The sequence below is a fragment of the Lepidochelys olivacea genome (assembly GCF_965140295.1).
Source record: "Lepidochelys olivacea isolate rLepOli2 genome assembly, chromosome: 16".
NCBI classification, from domain to species: Eukaryota; Metazoa; Chordata; order Testudines; family Cheloniidae; genus Lepidochelys; species Lepidochelys olivacea.
In genome coordinates, this window is record NC_140426.1 from 5,017,535 (window position 1) to 5,035,108 (window position 17,574).

The 17,574-nt window shown below is 46.5% G+C and overlaps 1 protein-coding gene across 2 annotated transcripts in view; it reads left to right on the top strand.

Annotated features, from left to right (window-relative positions):
* TRAF2 (TNF receptor associated factor 2) overlaps positions 1-17,574 on the top strand; it is a 46,590-nt gene that overhangs the window by 19,398 nt on the left and 9,618 nt on the right. The window contains exons 5-10 of one of the 2 annotated variants that reach the window (XM_084650356.1): positions 1,886-2,047; positions 5,087-5,161; positions 9,970-10,044; positions 11,704-12,063; positions 13,628-13,805; positions 17,306-17,454. In XM_084650356.1, the coding sequence (XP_084506482.1) occupies positions 1,886-2,047; positions 5,087-5,161; positions 9,970-10,044; positions 11,704-12,063; positions 13,628-13,805; positions 17,306-17,454 (999 nt within the window). The remainder of the gene's footprint in view (positions 1-1,885; positions 2,048-5,086; positions 5,162-9,969; positions 10,045-11,703; positions 12,064-13,627; positions 13,806-17,305; positions 17,455-17,574) is intronic. The other variant, XM_084650357.1, reaches the window with a different exon arrangement.

The window sequence follows — 17,574 nt, forward strand, 5'->3', positions numbered from 1 at the left end:
AATGCTGCAAAACCCATCCTCTTCAAAAAGGCCTTTTCCATGTGAGAACGACGCTAAAGTGCTGAAACTCCTTTGTGTCCAATAAACCCGAACCAACCTAAAAGCCCCCTATACCAAAAGTCAATCTAAAAATAAATCAATAAAATCTAAAAAAATTAAAATCCAAATCCTCCCCAATCAGAGTGTATACCCTGAAAAGGGAGAGCCAGAGACTTCATGAAATCAACTATGAACTTGGTTGTTGCTATGGATGTTACATGGAAGGCATTCAGATCCTACAGTGATAGGAGGCAGTGTAAAATCCTCTGATAGGCAGAGACCCATTTCCATCCCCCTACCACACACAGCCAAAGCTCACAGTAGAAAACACAACATAAAATTAATCTTCAGTTCTTTTTGACAGTGATTCGTTCCGAGGATGGTTTATTTGTCATGCCCTCCAAGTGGCTTGGCCCACAGTCTCCTTCCCCTAAGTGCCCCAGAAAAAGGAGAGCTTGTTACTGGTATCAGCTGCTGTGCTGCTGTTCTCTAGGTAGCCGCATTCACCAGCTGACACTTCTGGCTGCAAGCTGGGCTCCAGCTTGCCAACCGCCTGCTGCCAGGCACCATGCAGCAGTGTCAGGAGTATGCACTGTAAGCCAGTTAATACCCACTTATGAGGAAAGTGGGAGAGAGAGCCACAGCAAGGAGGGAGACAGAAAACAAAATATCAGTCATCTGGCTGTAGCGGAGTGACAAATTCCATGGCAAAAATGCTGAATTTTTTTGGCATCTTGGGAAAAATGCCACATTCCAGAGCCAGAGAATCTTGGAGTCCCTGGAGCCCTGATTGTGATAAATGAGGCTGGTCCCACCTCATAGAGCTATTGCTTCAGCCTCTCTACAAATGAAGGCAGACATCTATCTGCAGATTGTACTGGGCACCTCTTCAAGATTTTTCTCCACAGTTATATGGACTAGAAACTTCTAAAATAAAAGCTGAGATTCTGGAGCACAGTTCTGCCAAAGGGGTGACTATACAGAATATCGGCTGCAATCTCTCTGTTCATTTTCTTTCCTCTTTTATTGCTTTCCCTTTTTCCCTCCCATGGTGGCTTCTGCTCCTGATGGCATTCCCCAGTCTCTCCAGAAGGCCACGTGGTCTCTAGTAATCTCATGGCTGAGCTGAGGGCCATGAGAGCAGAGAAGAGAAGCTTGGGCCATCGGGCTGCTGGCAGAGCCTGCAGCTTTTTGTATGCAGGCTGTTCCTGTGAACAGCTACAGTAGGGCACTCCAAGGGCAGCATAGTATGGCCTTCAAGGAGCAACCTGCAGTGGGGGAGAACATTTGCAGTGGTGTTGGGGGTTATGCAACCTACTCCACCCCCACTACTCTGCTGTGTCCCGTGTGTCTCTGGCAGCCCCCCTATCCCCCATTCTGGATAACACTCGGATAAGACACTAAGGCTTTGTCTACACTGGAACCTGAATGACAAATTTTGTCATTCGGGAGCGTGAAAAAACCACACTCCCCGAATGACACAAGTTTTGCCGATGAAAAGTGCCGGTGTGAACAGCACTTTGACAAAGCTACTGCCGCTCATTGGGGGTGGATGATTTTGCCAGCAGGAGACCTCTCTCCTGCCATCAAACCGCAGCTACACTGTGTGCCTTTTAGTGGCACAGCTGTAGTGGCACAGATGTGTTGCCAAAAGGTGCATAGTGTAGACATAGTCTTAGTGAAAATAGAATTAAGTTGTTAGTTTCCTTTGCCCTCTTTGTGCAGGTTCAGAAGGCCTTTTCATCCTGAGAGCCATTAGGAAATGGGCTTTACGCATCTCAAAGCACCTGCATTTGTGGGGTTTTTTGTATGGTTGTATTGAAATGTGCTGCTCTTGTTGTCACAGAGCTGCCATGAAGGGGACTGCCCGTTCATGTTGATTGAGTGCCTGGCATGTAAGGGAATGATCAAACTGAATGAAAAGGAGCGCCATTCGGAGCGGGAATGCCCCGAGAGAAGCCTCAACTGCAAATACTGCAAATCACTTTTCTACTTTCCAGACATTAAGGTATGAGAGTCCCAGCATAAGCACACTTCAGGTATCCTTACCTTGAGACCCATCTAGACAAGCACCCTGAGGCAAGTGAGCAAGTGTGAGTACTCTCCATTAGAGGTAGATCATTGTATTAGCACTTCTTGAGAGAAGCAAGGATCTGTCTAGTCTGAAATTTATGGTCCTGTTTTAACTAGCTGCTAGGGTAAATCACAATCATTTGTGTCCTGAACAAATGTTCATAAAGTGTCTAGATTGGCACTTCCAAGGGTCTTAGTTATCCTGAGTGACTTGGCAATCAGTTAAGCTAAAAGAAGACCACAAACTCCAGTGTAGAGATCCTCGAAGTGGCTTGTACAATGGAGCAATCACTGGGCTGTTTCACTGTCGCTTTTAGGGAAAGGAAGTTATTTGCAAACTAATGAATACTTCAAGCTTTACTTGAATGAGAGAAGCTAGATGTTGCTTTGCAAGATGCTAACTTTACCCAGGATTGTCATTGTACTGTTGGTTCAGTTGCATTCTTAGGGTCTGATATGAAACCACGATGTGTGCCATTTTGCCACTGACTGATTGGAATTCGATAGCTGCAAGATCAGCCCCTTAGTGTTTAAGCAAGACTAAAGCCTTTCCACTCCCCTCTGTTCTCTTGGGTTTTTCCAATCTGCTTGCAGGGCGATAATGTAATGGGAAAGGAGACTTTGTTGTTATACAGCCCACTCTGAGAGTAATGGCAAGCTGCCTAAAAGTGATGGAGATGAAACCTTGAACATTCAAGTTAAAAAGAGAGATTTGCCCTTGTGGCAGCATACCTTGCCAGCTGGCGGGGGCTGTAAATGATTGCTCCATCCCGGTGGGGTTAGATTGTAATGCATCATTCTTGAATGATATCCCTCTGCCTCATTGGCCCAAGGGTGGGGTGGCTTCCTTTTATAGGAAGTAAAAAAATAGCTTTGCTTTGAACAGCTTTCCATGGTACCTGTGCTGCGAGCGGAGAAGGATATGGTGCAGGGAAAACCAGTGGAGAATCCAGAAAAAAATTCAGATATTTGTATGGAATTTTTTTGAAATGTGCCTGTTAAAGCTAATATTTGTAGATGTCTTAGAGAGATACAGCACAGTGCAGTTTCATTTACACCATAACAGCAGATTTGTGCTCAATCAGTACTTCCCTTCCTGCTGGCATGAACAGAGTGTATCTCTCAGATAGACTCTACTGAACATGCACTATCTGCGGCTGCTACTTAGAACATAAATGTTCTTTCCTTCATGGAAGATAAATGCTGTGCAGCAGTCTTAGACTGGTTGGGAGCTGGGTGGGGATTGAATGAGAGGGCTAGGAAAGGAGAGTGGCTGGAGGGAAGAGGGGTAGAAATGAGACCTGTTTGTAAATGGCAGACTTGAGGGAGTCTACAGCTCCACCTCGTCAGATCATCTATTGTATATGCTGTCCTTTTTGAAATAGTTGCATTTGAGGTCAAACCTTCCTCCCTTTACTGAAGTGAAGTGGTGCTGTTATCAAGATTTTATGGGATAAGGAAGGGAATGAAGAAATTGTCTGGAGCCCTCTTAGGATAGGAGCAATTGCTGGGTAGGGAGGGAATCAACCCCTCTGTTTTGAGTGGTTTGAAGTCACACACCCCACACCAACTTTTACAGAATTCTACTAATCCTTGGTATTGACGTACACAGTTAATCCAGCCTGTTTGAACTGTCAGTAGATTGTAGCATTCACATCTCCAAAGACATTGCAGCTGCTCTCTTGGCTCAAATACTGTTCTTTTAATCTATGGAAGAAAAAGAGTAATTAGTAAAACATTAATATGAGTTAGCAAATGGATTTCTCTTTTCCGTTTCTGATGTGGTGGTAGAAATGTAGCTAGTGGTTTAAAAAACAAAACAAGTCTTTAAGAGGTATGAGTTTTGTACAGTATGAACATGACCTGCAAGGTTCCCAAATAGTTCAGATTTTAGACAACAGAAAGAACTGTGTATTAATAAAAGGAAGTTCATTAAAATGAATGAGTTTCTAGTACTAAGTGAACAATTCTATATATTTAATCTGTTTTAATCTGACTTGCAATATACGTATAGGCAATAGAACTCCAATAGAATATCAGAAAGATGGCATAACCTATCTGGCACATAAGAAGAGTACTAAAACACGTTGTCTAAATTTCCCTTTTGGGTAGGAGATTTTAACTTACACAAGATCGAGTGATTAGACATTTTGCTTATCACAGAACTAATGTAGGAAGAGAGGGTTTCAGCACTACAGGAAAGATATGAAAAGATGAGAGGATGTTTAGAGTTCCCATCTTAATTTTTACTTTTATCTGTTGAGGGGTCAAAAAATCAGGTTTCTAGGGTCATTTTTGTGTATTCTCTTTTCCGTCCTAAAACAAAGTTCTTACTGCAGAACAAATGTAGGGTTTTAAAAAATTTTTATCTTTAAAATATGATTGTCTGTCTGGTTGGTTGAGAAGCACTTGCTTGGTGAACTGATCTGGACATGGGAGGCAACATTGGAAAGCTCATGATCTGTAGCTGTCAAGTGTGGCTTTGGGGTTTTAATTCAGCCAACTGATGTCCGTTAGGATTGGCAGATCATGGAAACTTCTTATCAGGAGGGTGGTTTTTTTCACATAAATCTCCTGAACATGTGAGTTCCAGGCAAAGCTACAACTGTAGTTTCCTCTTGATTATGTTATTCCATCAAAGTAGTAGAAGAAGTAATCAAAGAAGTAATTTGATTTTTCTCACAATTAGTATGAGCTGAAACTAACACTCTTAAATCAATGCTGAGTACTTGGAAAGGCACAAAGGCACTCAAACACCATAACAGCCTGGAAACTGCAATGTAGAAACATGACTTGACATAAAGAAACACCACGATTAGGCCAGGATTTGATTTATGTGCTGTCACATGACAGGCCTTTTGCTAGTAAAATGTATTCGTAATAAAGTATTGGGTTCATTGAGTTGCATTCTTCACAGTGGCTTTATCAAAGCTGTTTTAGGTGTACAAATGGCCCCTTGTCACTTCTTTTACAGGCTCACGATGAGATCTGCCCTAAATTTCCACTGAGTTGTGAGGGCTGTGGGAAAAAGAAGATTCCAAGAGAGAAGGTATTTGAACATTCTTGTTTCATAGCACACGCTGCATGTGGTTTGAGTTCTGACAGAATGTGACTTGAATTCTGTGAGCATAGAAGAGGGACCCTTGAGCTAGCTCATGAGAGTGTTCAGTCTGTATTGAGGAGTGAAGGAAAACAATTGAACACATTTAATTTTGAGAGGCAGCTGCCATTCACACCCAGTTACAATTTTCCATAAGGCTCTTAGCACTGGTGTTATCTCAATTTGTGATGCACTATAATTACTTGATGTTTTTTCATGAGTAGTGAGTAACTCCACCTAAATCAGACTCTGATTAATGCTGTATTTGGGTGCTAACCACAATGACCAGAGAGACTCTTTCATCCTTGCATAGTGGGTAACTTATCTTAGGTAAACATCTTTTATTGGACCAACTTCTGTTGGAGAGAGAGACAAGCTTTCAAGCTTACACAGAGTTCAGAACTTGTCTCTCTCACCAAGAGAAGTTGGCCTGATAAAAGATATTAGCTCACCCATCTTGTCTCTCTAATATCCTAGGACCAACATGGCCACAGCAACACGTATCCTAGATGATAGAGTTACGTTAACTGCTGTAGTTAGTAGGGAAGGAACACCGCTATTCCACTAAATGAAAGACCTACAACCCTTCAGACCTAGCATTGGACTCCACAGCGATTGCCCAAGGAGTGACTCTTGGGACAAGTGATGAGGCACTGAAGTTCTAAAACCTTGATTGTGAGTCACTTTGGAAAAGTGAACTCCTCGGTCACTCTCCCATCTAATAACTGAAAGCTGCCTTGAGGCAGCTGAAATGGATGGGCTTCCCACTGGGAACAGGAGAGAGTCTGAAAAGTTGGGTAAAGAAGGTTTCAAAGTGGACACTAGTAGAGGCCTCAACACCTATAGCAGGGGAGGGCAAACTTTTTGGTCCGAGGGCCACATTGGGGTTGCAAAATGGTATAGAGGGCCGGGTAGGGAAGGCTGTACCTCCGCAAACACCCTGGCCCCCGTCCCCTATCTACTGCCTCCCAGTTCCTGCCCCCTGACTGCCCCCCTCAGAACCCTGACCCATCCAACCCCCCCCACTCCTTGTCCCCTGACCAGCCCCCTCCCCCCCCCGGAACCCCCTGCCCCTAACCACCCCACCCCCTATTCAACCCCCCCTGCTCCCTGTCCCCTGACTGCCCTAACCCCTATCCACACCCCTGACCCATCCAACCCCCCCTTGTCCTCTGACCGCCCTCTCCCAGGACCCCCATCCCTAACTGCCCCCCCAAGACTCCACCCCCTATCCAACCCCCCGCTCCCTGTCCCGCCCCCCTCTGGGACCCCCTGACCTTCCGGGACCTCAACCCCTATCCAACCCCCCCCCCTTCTCCTGACTGCCATCCCCCGAACCTCCGTCCCATCCAACTGCCCCCTGACTACCCCCTGAGACCTCCTGCCCCTTATCCAACCCCCTCTTCCCCTGCCCCCTTACCGTGCCTCTCAGAGCGGCAGGACAGGTTTATTGGAAAGCCTGGGAGGTGGGCGGGTGCAAGCCACGCTGTCCGCGTGGCTGCGAGGGAGGGGGGACTGCGGGGGAGTGGCCGGGGTCTAGCCTCCCCGGCTGGGAGCTCAGGGGCCAGGCAGGACAGTCCCACAGGCCAGATGTGGCCTGTGGGCTGTAGTTTGCCCACCTCTATCCTATAGCCCTGGCATTGTGATCATTGGACGCCAATCTGCCTGAGTCTGAAATCTGAAGCCATTACAGCTGACCCAGACTTGTACCAATATGGAGTGGGACCTTCAGTTGTTTAAAGTTCATTTCTCTTTCCTTTCTCTCCAAATTTTTTGTTGCTCCACAGTAGACATTGTCCCAGCGTAACCACGCTGCTGCGCATAACTCAGAGAATAACTTGAATCACGAAGGGTTTATCTACCTGGTACGTTAGTCTGCACTAGAGGGGTGTAAATTCTAGTGTGCACTAGCATGTTGCACACTAACTGGTCCACGTTGTCCCTGCTGTTGCACACTAAAAGTTCCCCCCGAGGTCATAGTGTAATACCTAGGGAACTTTTAGTGTGCACCAGTAGGGTCCATACAGCCAGTTAGTGCACAATGCACCAGTGTGGACAAGCCCCCTAAGTGAGTGAGTCACCTGGGTGTGGGAGTATTTGTCAAATTAATCAAACGCCTTTTCATTTCCACATAGTGAAGCATGTGGCTGTGAATTGTCATCCGGTAAAGGTCCAGCATATCTAACTGGTAGAAGGAAGGTTTAAAAACAGGATGATGTGTGTCAGTGCTGTTCGGGCTCCCATGTGCGCTATGATTAGCACTAACAACTCCATGCTCCAGTGTAGCTGTTCGTGCTTCTCTCCAAAGCGTGTGCATGGTCCTGCAGGGCAGCTACCAAAAAGCCATTGCCGTGCTGAGAAGTAGCAGATTTTGCTGTGTTTGAGGTACAGTGTTTCCTGTCTCCACTGGTTCTGTGGATGAGGGGAAAGCAGTGGACATGTTGTTCCTTGACTTTAGCAAAGCTTTTGACACGGTCTCCCACAGTATTCTTGCCAGCAAGTTAAAGAAGTATGGGCTGGATGAATGGACAATAAGGTGGATAGAAAGCTGGCTAAATTGTCGGGCTCAACGGGTAGTGATCAATGGCTCCATGTCTAGTTGGCAGCCGGTATCAAGTGGAGCGACCCAAGGGTCAGTCCTGGGGCCGGTTTTGTTCAATATCTTCATAAATGATCTGGAGGATGGTGTGGATTGCACTCTCAGCAAATTTGCGGATGATACTAAACTGGGAGGAGTGGTAGATACGCTGGAGGGTAGGGATAGGATACAGAGGGACCTAGACAAATTGGAGGATTGGGCCAAAAGAAATCTGATGAGGTTCAACAAGGACAAGTGCAGAGTCCTGCACTTAGGACAGAAGAATCCAATGCACAGCTACAGACTAGGGACCAAATGGCTCGGCAGCAGTTCTGCAGAAAAGGACCTAGGGGTTACAGTGGACAAGAAGTTGGATATGAGTCAACAGTGTGCCCTTGTTGCCAAGAAGGCCAATGGCATTTTGGGATGTATGAGTAGGGGCATTGCCAGCAGATCGAGGGACGTGATTGTTCCCCTCTATTCAACACTGGTGAGGCCTCATCTGGAGTACTGTGTCCAGTTTTGGGCCCCACACTATAAGAAGGATGTGGAAAAATTGGGAAGAGTCCAGCGGAGGGCAACAAAAATGATTAGGGGTCTGGAACACATGACTTCTGAGGAGAGGCTGAGGGAACTGGGGATGTTTAGTCTACGGAAAAGAAGAATGGGGGGGGATTTGATAGCTGCTTTCAACTACCTGAAAGGGAGTTCTAAAGAGGATGGCTCTAGACTGTTCTCAGTGGTAGCAGATGACAGAACGAGGAGTAATGGTCTCAAATTGCAGTGGGGGAGATTTAGGTTGGATATTAGGAAAAACTTTTTCACTAGGAGGGTGGTGAAACGCTGGAATGCGTTACCTAGGGAGGTGGTGGAATCTCCTTCCTTAGAAGTTTTTAAGGTCAGGCTTGACAAAGCCCTGGCTGGGATGATTTAATTGGTGGTTGGTCCTGCTTTGAGCAGGGGGTTGGACTAGATGACCTCCTGAGGTTCCTTCCAACCCTGATATTCTATGATTCTATGAAAGGATTAGTGGACCCTGAAAGAGGGCACCTGCTTGTGGCAAAGTGTTTGCAGTAGGGATTCAAACAAGAAATAACATGAGCATGCTCCTAGTTCTTAGGTCTTCTATGCTTAGCTGGAAATAAAAATATCAAGCTGTGATGTGATCTCAGCACACTGCCTTGGGAGCCATCATTGTATAAAGTCATGGATTTGATACAGTGCATCATCTCCAACAGCCCGCAGGCACAGTTACACCAAAGGAGTGAACTGGAAATATGCGGGGGAGAGGGGAAGCTTTGGGACTCCCATGGCTTCATGCAGTGCTTGCAAGAAGCAGCAGGACTGCTAAGGGTGGAATGTCACTCTTACTCTTGAAACCTTCTTGCATTTGTTGGCTTGTCTTTTTTATTTGCTCAATTACGTGATTGTGAAACCTGCACAAAGTTGGATGAATGTCCATCTGTCCAAAATGGCTGTTCCACCCCTGACAAAGTTTATGGGCTTGCCATATGGCATCACTTTGAAAGAGTGTGTCATTGGTCACACTAATCCCCATTGATCTGGCACATTTTGTATGTGCTCCTGGGAAGCCTTTTTTTTTTTTTTTTTTTTTTTAAAGGAGCTTCATTTCAGTTGCAAAGGAATGTTTGAGTTATGATGAGAGCTGCAATGAGGCCCCCACCTTTAGTAGGTGGCATCTTGTTTTAACTGGCCACTTCAAAGTAATCCCAGAGCTTCCTGTACAGCTTTGTTTGGCCAGATTCTAGGCTGCCATGTTTGTCTGTTCCCTTGGACAGTCACTGAAGACAGATCTCATTATGCAGGCGATGGTCAATTGTATCTTCACTAAGGAGCAAATGCAGAAGTGGCAAGTGGGATTATCCCTGCTCCCCCTGGGCCCTGCCAATCCCTGCATTGTGTCCTGTGCTGTTGGGGCACCTAAAGAGGAAGTGCCCGATCAATACCATTGGGTGAATCAACTCTCTGGCCCTTAAGCACTGTTGGATCAGCTTCATGGAACACAACTGTGTCATGATCAGTAAAGAAGGGTCAGTTATCCTCTAGTTCATCTTCACCTTTCTGTCTTGTCTTGGGTGTAGGGCGTGGAGTTACTTGGGGTGTGTAAAATGGAAGAATTAGGCTTATATTTGTCATGTTGTTTTTCCCTTTTCTGTAGTTTCAGGACCATGTGAAGACTTGTGGCAAATGTAAAGTGCCTTGCAGATTTCACGTTGTCGGCTGCACTGAGATGGTAAGGCCAGTTTCTTAATATTTGTCTAGGGCCTTGTCTTCACTGCAGTGTTAGTTTTTGGTATAACTTGAGTGTTGCCCCAGCTCATCTTGCATCCACACACACAGAGCTCTAGATGGAGTGAAGTGAAATGTAGCTGGCCTATGGTGGGGGTGGGGGGTTGAAATTTGAGTGCTGCTGATGCTCTAGCTAAGCAGTGGGAACGCAACTTATGTCTAAGATTTTCTGTCCAGTATCCAGAGCTGGATGTATCTAGAGAATTAATTGATTTGAAGTGATTGTTTCCTCAGTGCAGAAAAATTCCTCATAGCAGAATGCTAATATTCAGAGAAAGCAGGCGCTCCTGTTCCCTGGGAGCGTGGTTCAGGGATCTTCTTATAGACTGTTTTGTGGGGAAGTGTGTCCAGGCTTCTGAGCTTGGCCAATGAAGGCTAATAGTCACTCTTGTCTCTGGAGCCGGGTGTTGTGGGAATGGAAGAGAAGCCGTTCAGTAAGCTCTCCCGGGCGGTGAATAGCAAACTCCCTGTGCTTAAAGTCAGACTGCCGCTCCTGGATACCAAACCACGGTGATAATCTACCTTTAAAGACTGTGAGGCTCTGCCCAATGAGGCTTATCTCCCTGGGAATAGGACACATTTTTCATTCTGGGCCCTAACCTGCAAGCAGTTTGCACACGACCCTCCTGTTGACCCTACACAATTGCAAATAATTTCAGCCTGTCTGTAACTCACTAGATCCAAGACCAGGCAGCCCAGCAGCCTTTAGGAGCTGAAAGTACAAATCAGCCTGAGTGCAATAAAGAAACCTTCCTGGATCAGGACCAGGATTGGTTTATTAGATCCTTTTGGTGTTGGAGCCAGAACCCAGAGGAATGCTTTTGGCATCTGCCTGCAGCAATTTAGCTGAGTGGTACTTTCAGCTATGCAGTAGCATGCCATAGCACACTGCTGCAGGCAAGTGCCAAAGGAGGTTGGTAATGCCTGAGGAGTAAGCCATGCTCGGGTGCGTGTGTGTGGGAGGGATGGGGCAGTCTTTCGTAGTGTGGACTCTTCAGACAGTGAGAATTTGGAGAGTAGTAAACACCTCCATTCAGAACATGCCAAAGAGTAGGTCTTAGACGGTTTTCATGTAATTCCTGAGTAGCTGGGAGGATGGTGTTATTACAGATGTGATTTTATAAATAAATGACTCCTGATTCTGTGTGATGGCTGAGCTTATGGGTAAAGCACAGGACAGGGTATCAGCCGACATGGGTTCTCACTTTGGCAAATCACTTTCTCTCTTTGCAGTTTGGGGATAATAATAGTAATACATCCCGTCCCAGAGGTTTCGAGAGGGTTCATTCACTACTGTTTGTAAAGTGCTTCTGAGGGATCCTTGGACTGAAGGTGCTATAGAAGGGGGGCAAAGCTTTATCATATCTACAGTGGGGTGAATGTTCAACATCTGTCATTGTGTAAGATTAGAATTTTCCTTTTAAAAAAAAAAAACCTGCTTGCTGTTGAACAACAAGTTTGTAACTGTGTCTTTCGTTGCATTACCCTTTGCTTATGTTAGTTACAGTTGTAAATCGGAGGGGATGAATCGGTCCTGTGGATCTCGTGCCATAGTGGGAAGCTAACTTGCTGCAAATGGGAATGAGTATTTCTTTTTCTGCAGGTGGAAAATGAAAAGCTGCTGGAGCACGAAAGCAAATGTGTGGGGGAGCATCTGTATATGTTGCTGGGCTTTGTGCTCCGCCTCAAGGCTGAGTCTGGAGACTTAAAGCACCACCCAACCCGTGGGTCAATGCAGGACAACTCCATGCTCTTAACAACCAATTCGCTGTGCTCTGAATCAGAGCTCTCTGAGTCCTTGGAGCTGCAGGGGAGGTGCGAGGCCCTAGAGAGGAAGACGATCACATTTGAAAATATTGTGTGTGTGCTGAATCGGGAAGTGGAAAGGGTGTCTCTGACAGTGGAGGCGTATAGTCGGCAACATCGGCTGGATCAGGAGAAAATTGAAATGCTCAGTAACAAGGTCTGTAACCTCTGGCTTTGGGCTTCTGATTCTTTGTGTTCTATGAACATCTTTCAAATCAATTGTCCCAGTAATTAAAGTTTTTAGCTTTAGTGCAAATGTAATGTGTGCAGGGGTCTGTGATATGACCTCACGGCTATCAGGAGCCAAGCTATGAGTATATTTGAGATGTTCTGAGAAAAAGCTCTCTGGACACGTACTCCTGTGAGGTATACAGAGGAGGCAGCATTTCAGCTTTCTGGATGTTGAAAGATCCCTCCTGTATTTGTAATGACCCCTGAGCCTGGTCAGCTCCTCACCCTTATAGTGGGAGAACCTCAATTTCTGCAGTCTTACCTGCATCCTCAGCTTGTCTACTCTAGAAAGGTTTTCTGCTTGAAACGTTCCAGCGTAGTTAAAGCAGCAAACCTCCCCCTGCCCCACACTAGTGTGGAAGCAGTTATACTGTCAAAGCTTATTCTGCTTTGGGAACCAAAATAAGCTAATAAGGCATCTTTATACTGGTGTACATGTGTCCACACTAGAAGTTATACTGGTATAACTATATTGGTAAAAATTCACATCTCCAACTGACATAGTTACACAAGTTTTGAGTGTAGACTAAGTCTTAGACTTTTTCAGGGTGTCCATCACCCTAGTATCTAGATCAGTGGTTCCCAAACTGGGGTTCGCAGAACATTACGGGTGGTTCACCAGAAAAATTTCACTCATGGCGGCCAGAGGACCCCGGGCATTGGAGGCAGCAGGTGGGACCCAGTTGCAGGGCAGACAGCCTGAGCCCCAGGGAGAGCAGGGCAAGGCAGTTGGGGCTGGCAGCCTGAGCCCTGCCCCCGTGAGCGGGGGAGCCGGCAGCCCAAACCCCAGCACTGCACTTGGGGCTGCAGCCCGAGCCCTAGGAAGAGCGGGGCCAGGCAGTTGGGGCTGACAGCCTGAGCCCTGGTGGTCAGCAGGACCTGCTACCTGAGCTCAGTGGAGCTCAGTTGACCAGGGCGGTCAACGGGGTCCAGCAGCAGGAGCCCCACGGAGTGCGGAGGACATTTAAATTTAAATCCCTGGAAATATTCATTTTTAGGAGGGGGTTCACGAGATTTCACAATTTAGTGAAAGGGGTTCGCGGGCTGTTAAAGTGTAGGAACCACTGATCTAGATGCCATTTCAAAACCGCATACACATTAGAGCAGGAAAAGACCTGTTACGTAGGTCATCCTCCTACCAGTACAAAACTGATCCCTTACAGTATGCTCTGCAATCTTTGTCTGGCTCTAGGCCGTCTCATCCTTCATTGACCGGATTCTGCCATCACAGCTAGAAAGTGCCCTGCTCTGGCAGTGAAGAGAGGTGTTGGTTAACTGTTTGCTCAAGAGCAGCAGGGCAATCTCAAATTATTTTTAGTGAGTTCGCCAATAGTGGTGGATTTCTTCCCTCTCCTGGCCACCATCACATCTGGAGAACATTCCCCCCCAAAGATCAGGCCTGAATGAGGTTCACAGGATCCCTTGACTTTCCTGGGTCCCTTACCAACTTATATTTCTAAACAAGGTGCACTGTGTATTCCACTGATCAGGTCCGGCAGCTGGAAAGGAGCACTGGACTGAAAGATCTGGCCATGGCTGACATGGAGCAAAAGATCCGTGACATGGAAGCTTCCACCTATGATGGCGTTTTCATCTGGAAGATTTCAGACTTTGCCAGAAAACGTCAGGAGGCGATAGCTGGCCGCTGTCCTGCCATCTTCTCTCCAGGTTGTTACCTAGACATTAGCAAAATACTGTGAGGCTTTCCATGCTCCAGCTGTGCCCAGTCATTTGAGTAGTGTTGAAAGGGGCATGTGGCATGCAGAGATTGTTCCTCCCAAGTTCTTTCCCTCACCCCCAAGAATGCATTAGAGACTGATTTGTTACAGTGAGATAAGTGAAATTGCATTGCTATAAGATATCCCTTTTTCCTTGTACACAGAAGACTTTTCTTTCCCATCAGGAAATATAGCCCTCTTAGGCCCGGAAATAGTCCGGCAATAATAGCCCTTTTTACACAGCACAACCAAAATTAGGGCCATCAGGGAGCTGGTAAGCAAGGGAAGGAATCGAGGTACCTAGAGCATAACATGACAATATACAGTGTGTCCAAAGACTAAACTGTGTTACTGCACAGGGATTGAGAAACATGCATATCTCCAGCGAGGCTTGCGCAGCTGCCTGCTCTTCAGATAGTCAGCATGCTCACCCCAGCCATGCAGCATTCCAGGTCTTCTAAAGAGAGTCTGCAGATCACTACCCGTGTTGGTCTTGCTTGAGCTGTGAACTTGCTAAAGCAGCAGCATCCCAGCACTCCCGACCCCATCTCTTTGGAGGGGCTCAGTACTAAATGAGCCCCGGCGTTGCTAGTGCCCTAGCGAGGGTTATGGAATCTGTGTCTGTGCCGACAGGAACAGCTCTGTTTCTAAAGCAGCAGGACGATTCCTTTTTAAAGCAGCCAGTCCTTGGAATTGCACATAAGCCAGAGACAGACTAGTTTAAACAGACAATCTAAAGAACTGTTTTACATCACCAGTTGTGGTTATTTTTATATTGTATGGGGACTTTTTTATTCTCTATCAAAAACATTTTTGCCCCTTGGAAAATCCCTTTTCTCCAGTTTTTCAGTGAACTGAAGCTTTCCCATAACTGTGTTTGATCTAGTAAGGCTTCCTCTTAAAAACAGTGATCAGCCTTGAAACCCCCTAGACTCCACGTTCTAGCAGGGTCAACTCTGCCCTTTGTATTTCCGAAGCAGACGCACTGAGTTCCACGCCATTTGGTGTGCGCCTTTGAGATGAGACCTGAACATCTTACATCCTGTCTGCTCTCTGGGCACTAAACTCATACAGCCCTGGAGGGGTCTGACCCAGTTTCCTTGGCCTAAATGTCTCCTCTCTCACCCCCACTTCCCTTCTTGTGTAACATGCTATATGCTGGCTGATGCCTGTACTCTTCCCCAGAAGTAGCTGCATTTTAGTAGGAAACACTTTGGAGGGAGATGCTGTATAAGATATTTCAGAGTAACAGCTGTGTTAGTCTGTATTCGCAAAAAGAAAAGGAGTACTTGTGGCATCTTAGAGACTTCACTTCATCGGATGCATACTGTGGAAAACACAGAAGATGTTCTTATACATACAACCCATGAAAAAATGGGTGTTTACCACTACAAAAGGTTTTCTCTCCCGCCACACTTTAGATAAGCTGTTACCAGCAAGAGAGTGCGGTGGGGGGAGAGAAAACCTTTTGTAGTGGTAAACACCCATTTTTTCATGGTTTGTATGTATAAGAACATCTTCTGTGTTTTCCACAGTATGCACCCGATGAAGTGAGCTGTAGTTCACGAAAGCTTATGCTCAAATAAATTGGTTAGTCTCTAAGGTGCCACAAGTACTCCTTTTCTTTTTATATAAGATATTAATTCGTACATCCTGTGTCACATCTTTATTAATGAGCCAGGATGATCTCACAGCTGTGGGAACAGTGTTTTTTTTAAAATTGCTGCAACAAAGGGAGCATAGACATTTGTGGATCCTGTTACAAACAGGGTTTGGGTTTCTTTTTGTTCAAGCCCCAAGGCCCACAGAAAAGCAATGTGTTGTGCTTGGTTTGAAAGGGACTGGAAATGAAAGAGAGAGAGAGGTTTTTTCATGGAAAAACACTTGAGAAGAGAATGTTTATGGGGAAGGAAAAACTTACCTGCCAGGCCCTGAGTTCAAAGGTTTGTGTTTCCTGCATGTTACTTAGACCCACCACCAGGCAGGAAGCTGCAGTCCTGATGTTGCTTTAGCAATGCAGAAATGAGGCAGAGAAACAGAGGTTAGGATTGGTTAAAAATTGCCTTGTAGGTGCGTAGTTTTCCTTACTGAGCTAAATGGACACTTGGTGCAGATTTCTAGCATACATATCTCCGGTACTTTGCTGGTTGGTCTGTCTTCACCTGAGCTTGCCTCGTACTTTGCTCAGCTGTCCTTCCCCTTCTTCCCTCAGTTTGTTTTTGAATTATGAACATCTCAGTAATGCGTGGAGGCCCCAGCTGAGCTCAGGCCCCATTGTGCCGAGTACTGCACAGCTCCATAGTGGAAGTGACAGGCTTTGTCCCCAGGAGCTTACAGTCTGCACCGACAGACGGAGCAGTGGGGAACAGAGATGAAGTGACTTGTCAGTGCCAGAGCCAACAGTAGCAGCCAGCTCTCCTAAGTCCCAGCTCGGTGTCTGACCCACTGGACCACACTGCCCCTGTGCATCCCGTCAGAACAGTGCACCCAGTCCCTTAGAGACGGGCCTGATCGTATTACCCTCCATGTGCACACAAGCTACCCATTCCCCTCACATTCTGCCAGCGTTAGCACGCTGGTGTATCCACATTGGTGCATCGTTATGAACGGGCTGTTCCCTGCATGACTCCTTCAAAGGCACACTGTGCAATATAGCCGCAGCTACGCGCAGTGTGCTGTCCCCTTCCTTGTGGAAAAGGAGATGCATAGCTTAAAGAAAGAGGGAACAAAAGGCGGTGGCTGAATGTAAAACTACACCTCTGCACTGTTTTAAAGTAACTTGAGTGTTCCTGGCACGGTGGGGCTCAGTATCTGAGCTCCAGGTCAATGGTAGTTAGTTTACAAGTAGAAAGATGCCTGAGCGAGTGTTCTGTCTGCCAGCCTGAGATCTCAAACACAGTTTGGGTTCTTTCCTGCTTGTACACTCATTGCTAATAATGAAGGGGAGTAGGCCAGACTAGGCCCTCAGTGACACTTGTTCAGCCTTGTTCCCTTTAACAGGGTTGCACAGGTGTGACTGGCCCTGTCACTGGAACATAGGCAGCAGTGGGATTGTTTCCTAAGCAGGTATAGGCTCCAGCTCCATCTGTCAGAGTGGAGTTGTCTCTGCAGGGCAGCAGAAGAGTGGAGGGAAATCCTTTAAAGGTCAGCAAACTCCTTGTTCTTGTCTTGTAACAGTGGACGCATGTTAACTGGGCCTAGTGCCTCATGTACTGGGTCCCCAGTGTCTTGGGTGCTTTTAAATACATGTGCCATCATTTATTAACCCCCTTTATCTGCACCCAATGGAGCTGCTCCTGTGGGACCCCAGCTCAGGGAGCTGCTCCTACTTACGCTTCAAAAGCCAAAGTCAATAGACAGTTGAAACTGTTTGGGAACCATCTGGGCTCCCCTGCTGCCCTAACCCTTGTTCTGCACCCCTGTTTATTCTCAATGTTTTGCATCACTTAGCTTTCTACACAAGCAAATATGGCTATAGGATGTGCCTGCGTGTGTACCTAAATGGGGACGGCACTGGACGTGGGACCCACTTGTCTCTGTTCTTTGTGGTGATGAAAGGACCCAACGATGCACTTCTGCGATGGCCCTTCAATCAGAAGGTAGGTGCTGGGAGTTAGTGCAGAACCAGTCCTGGTGCCTGAAAGGCCTGCCAGGCCTCTTGATGTATTTCCCTTGGCTTTAGCCCCACTCGGCCCCTCAGATGCCTGCTCTCCTAGACA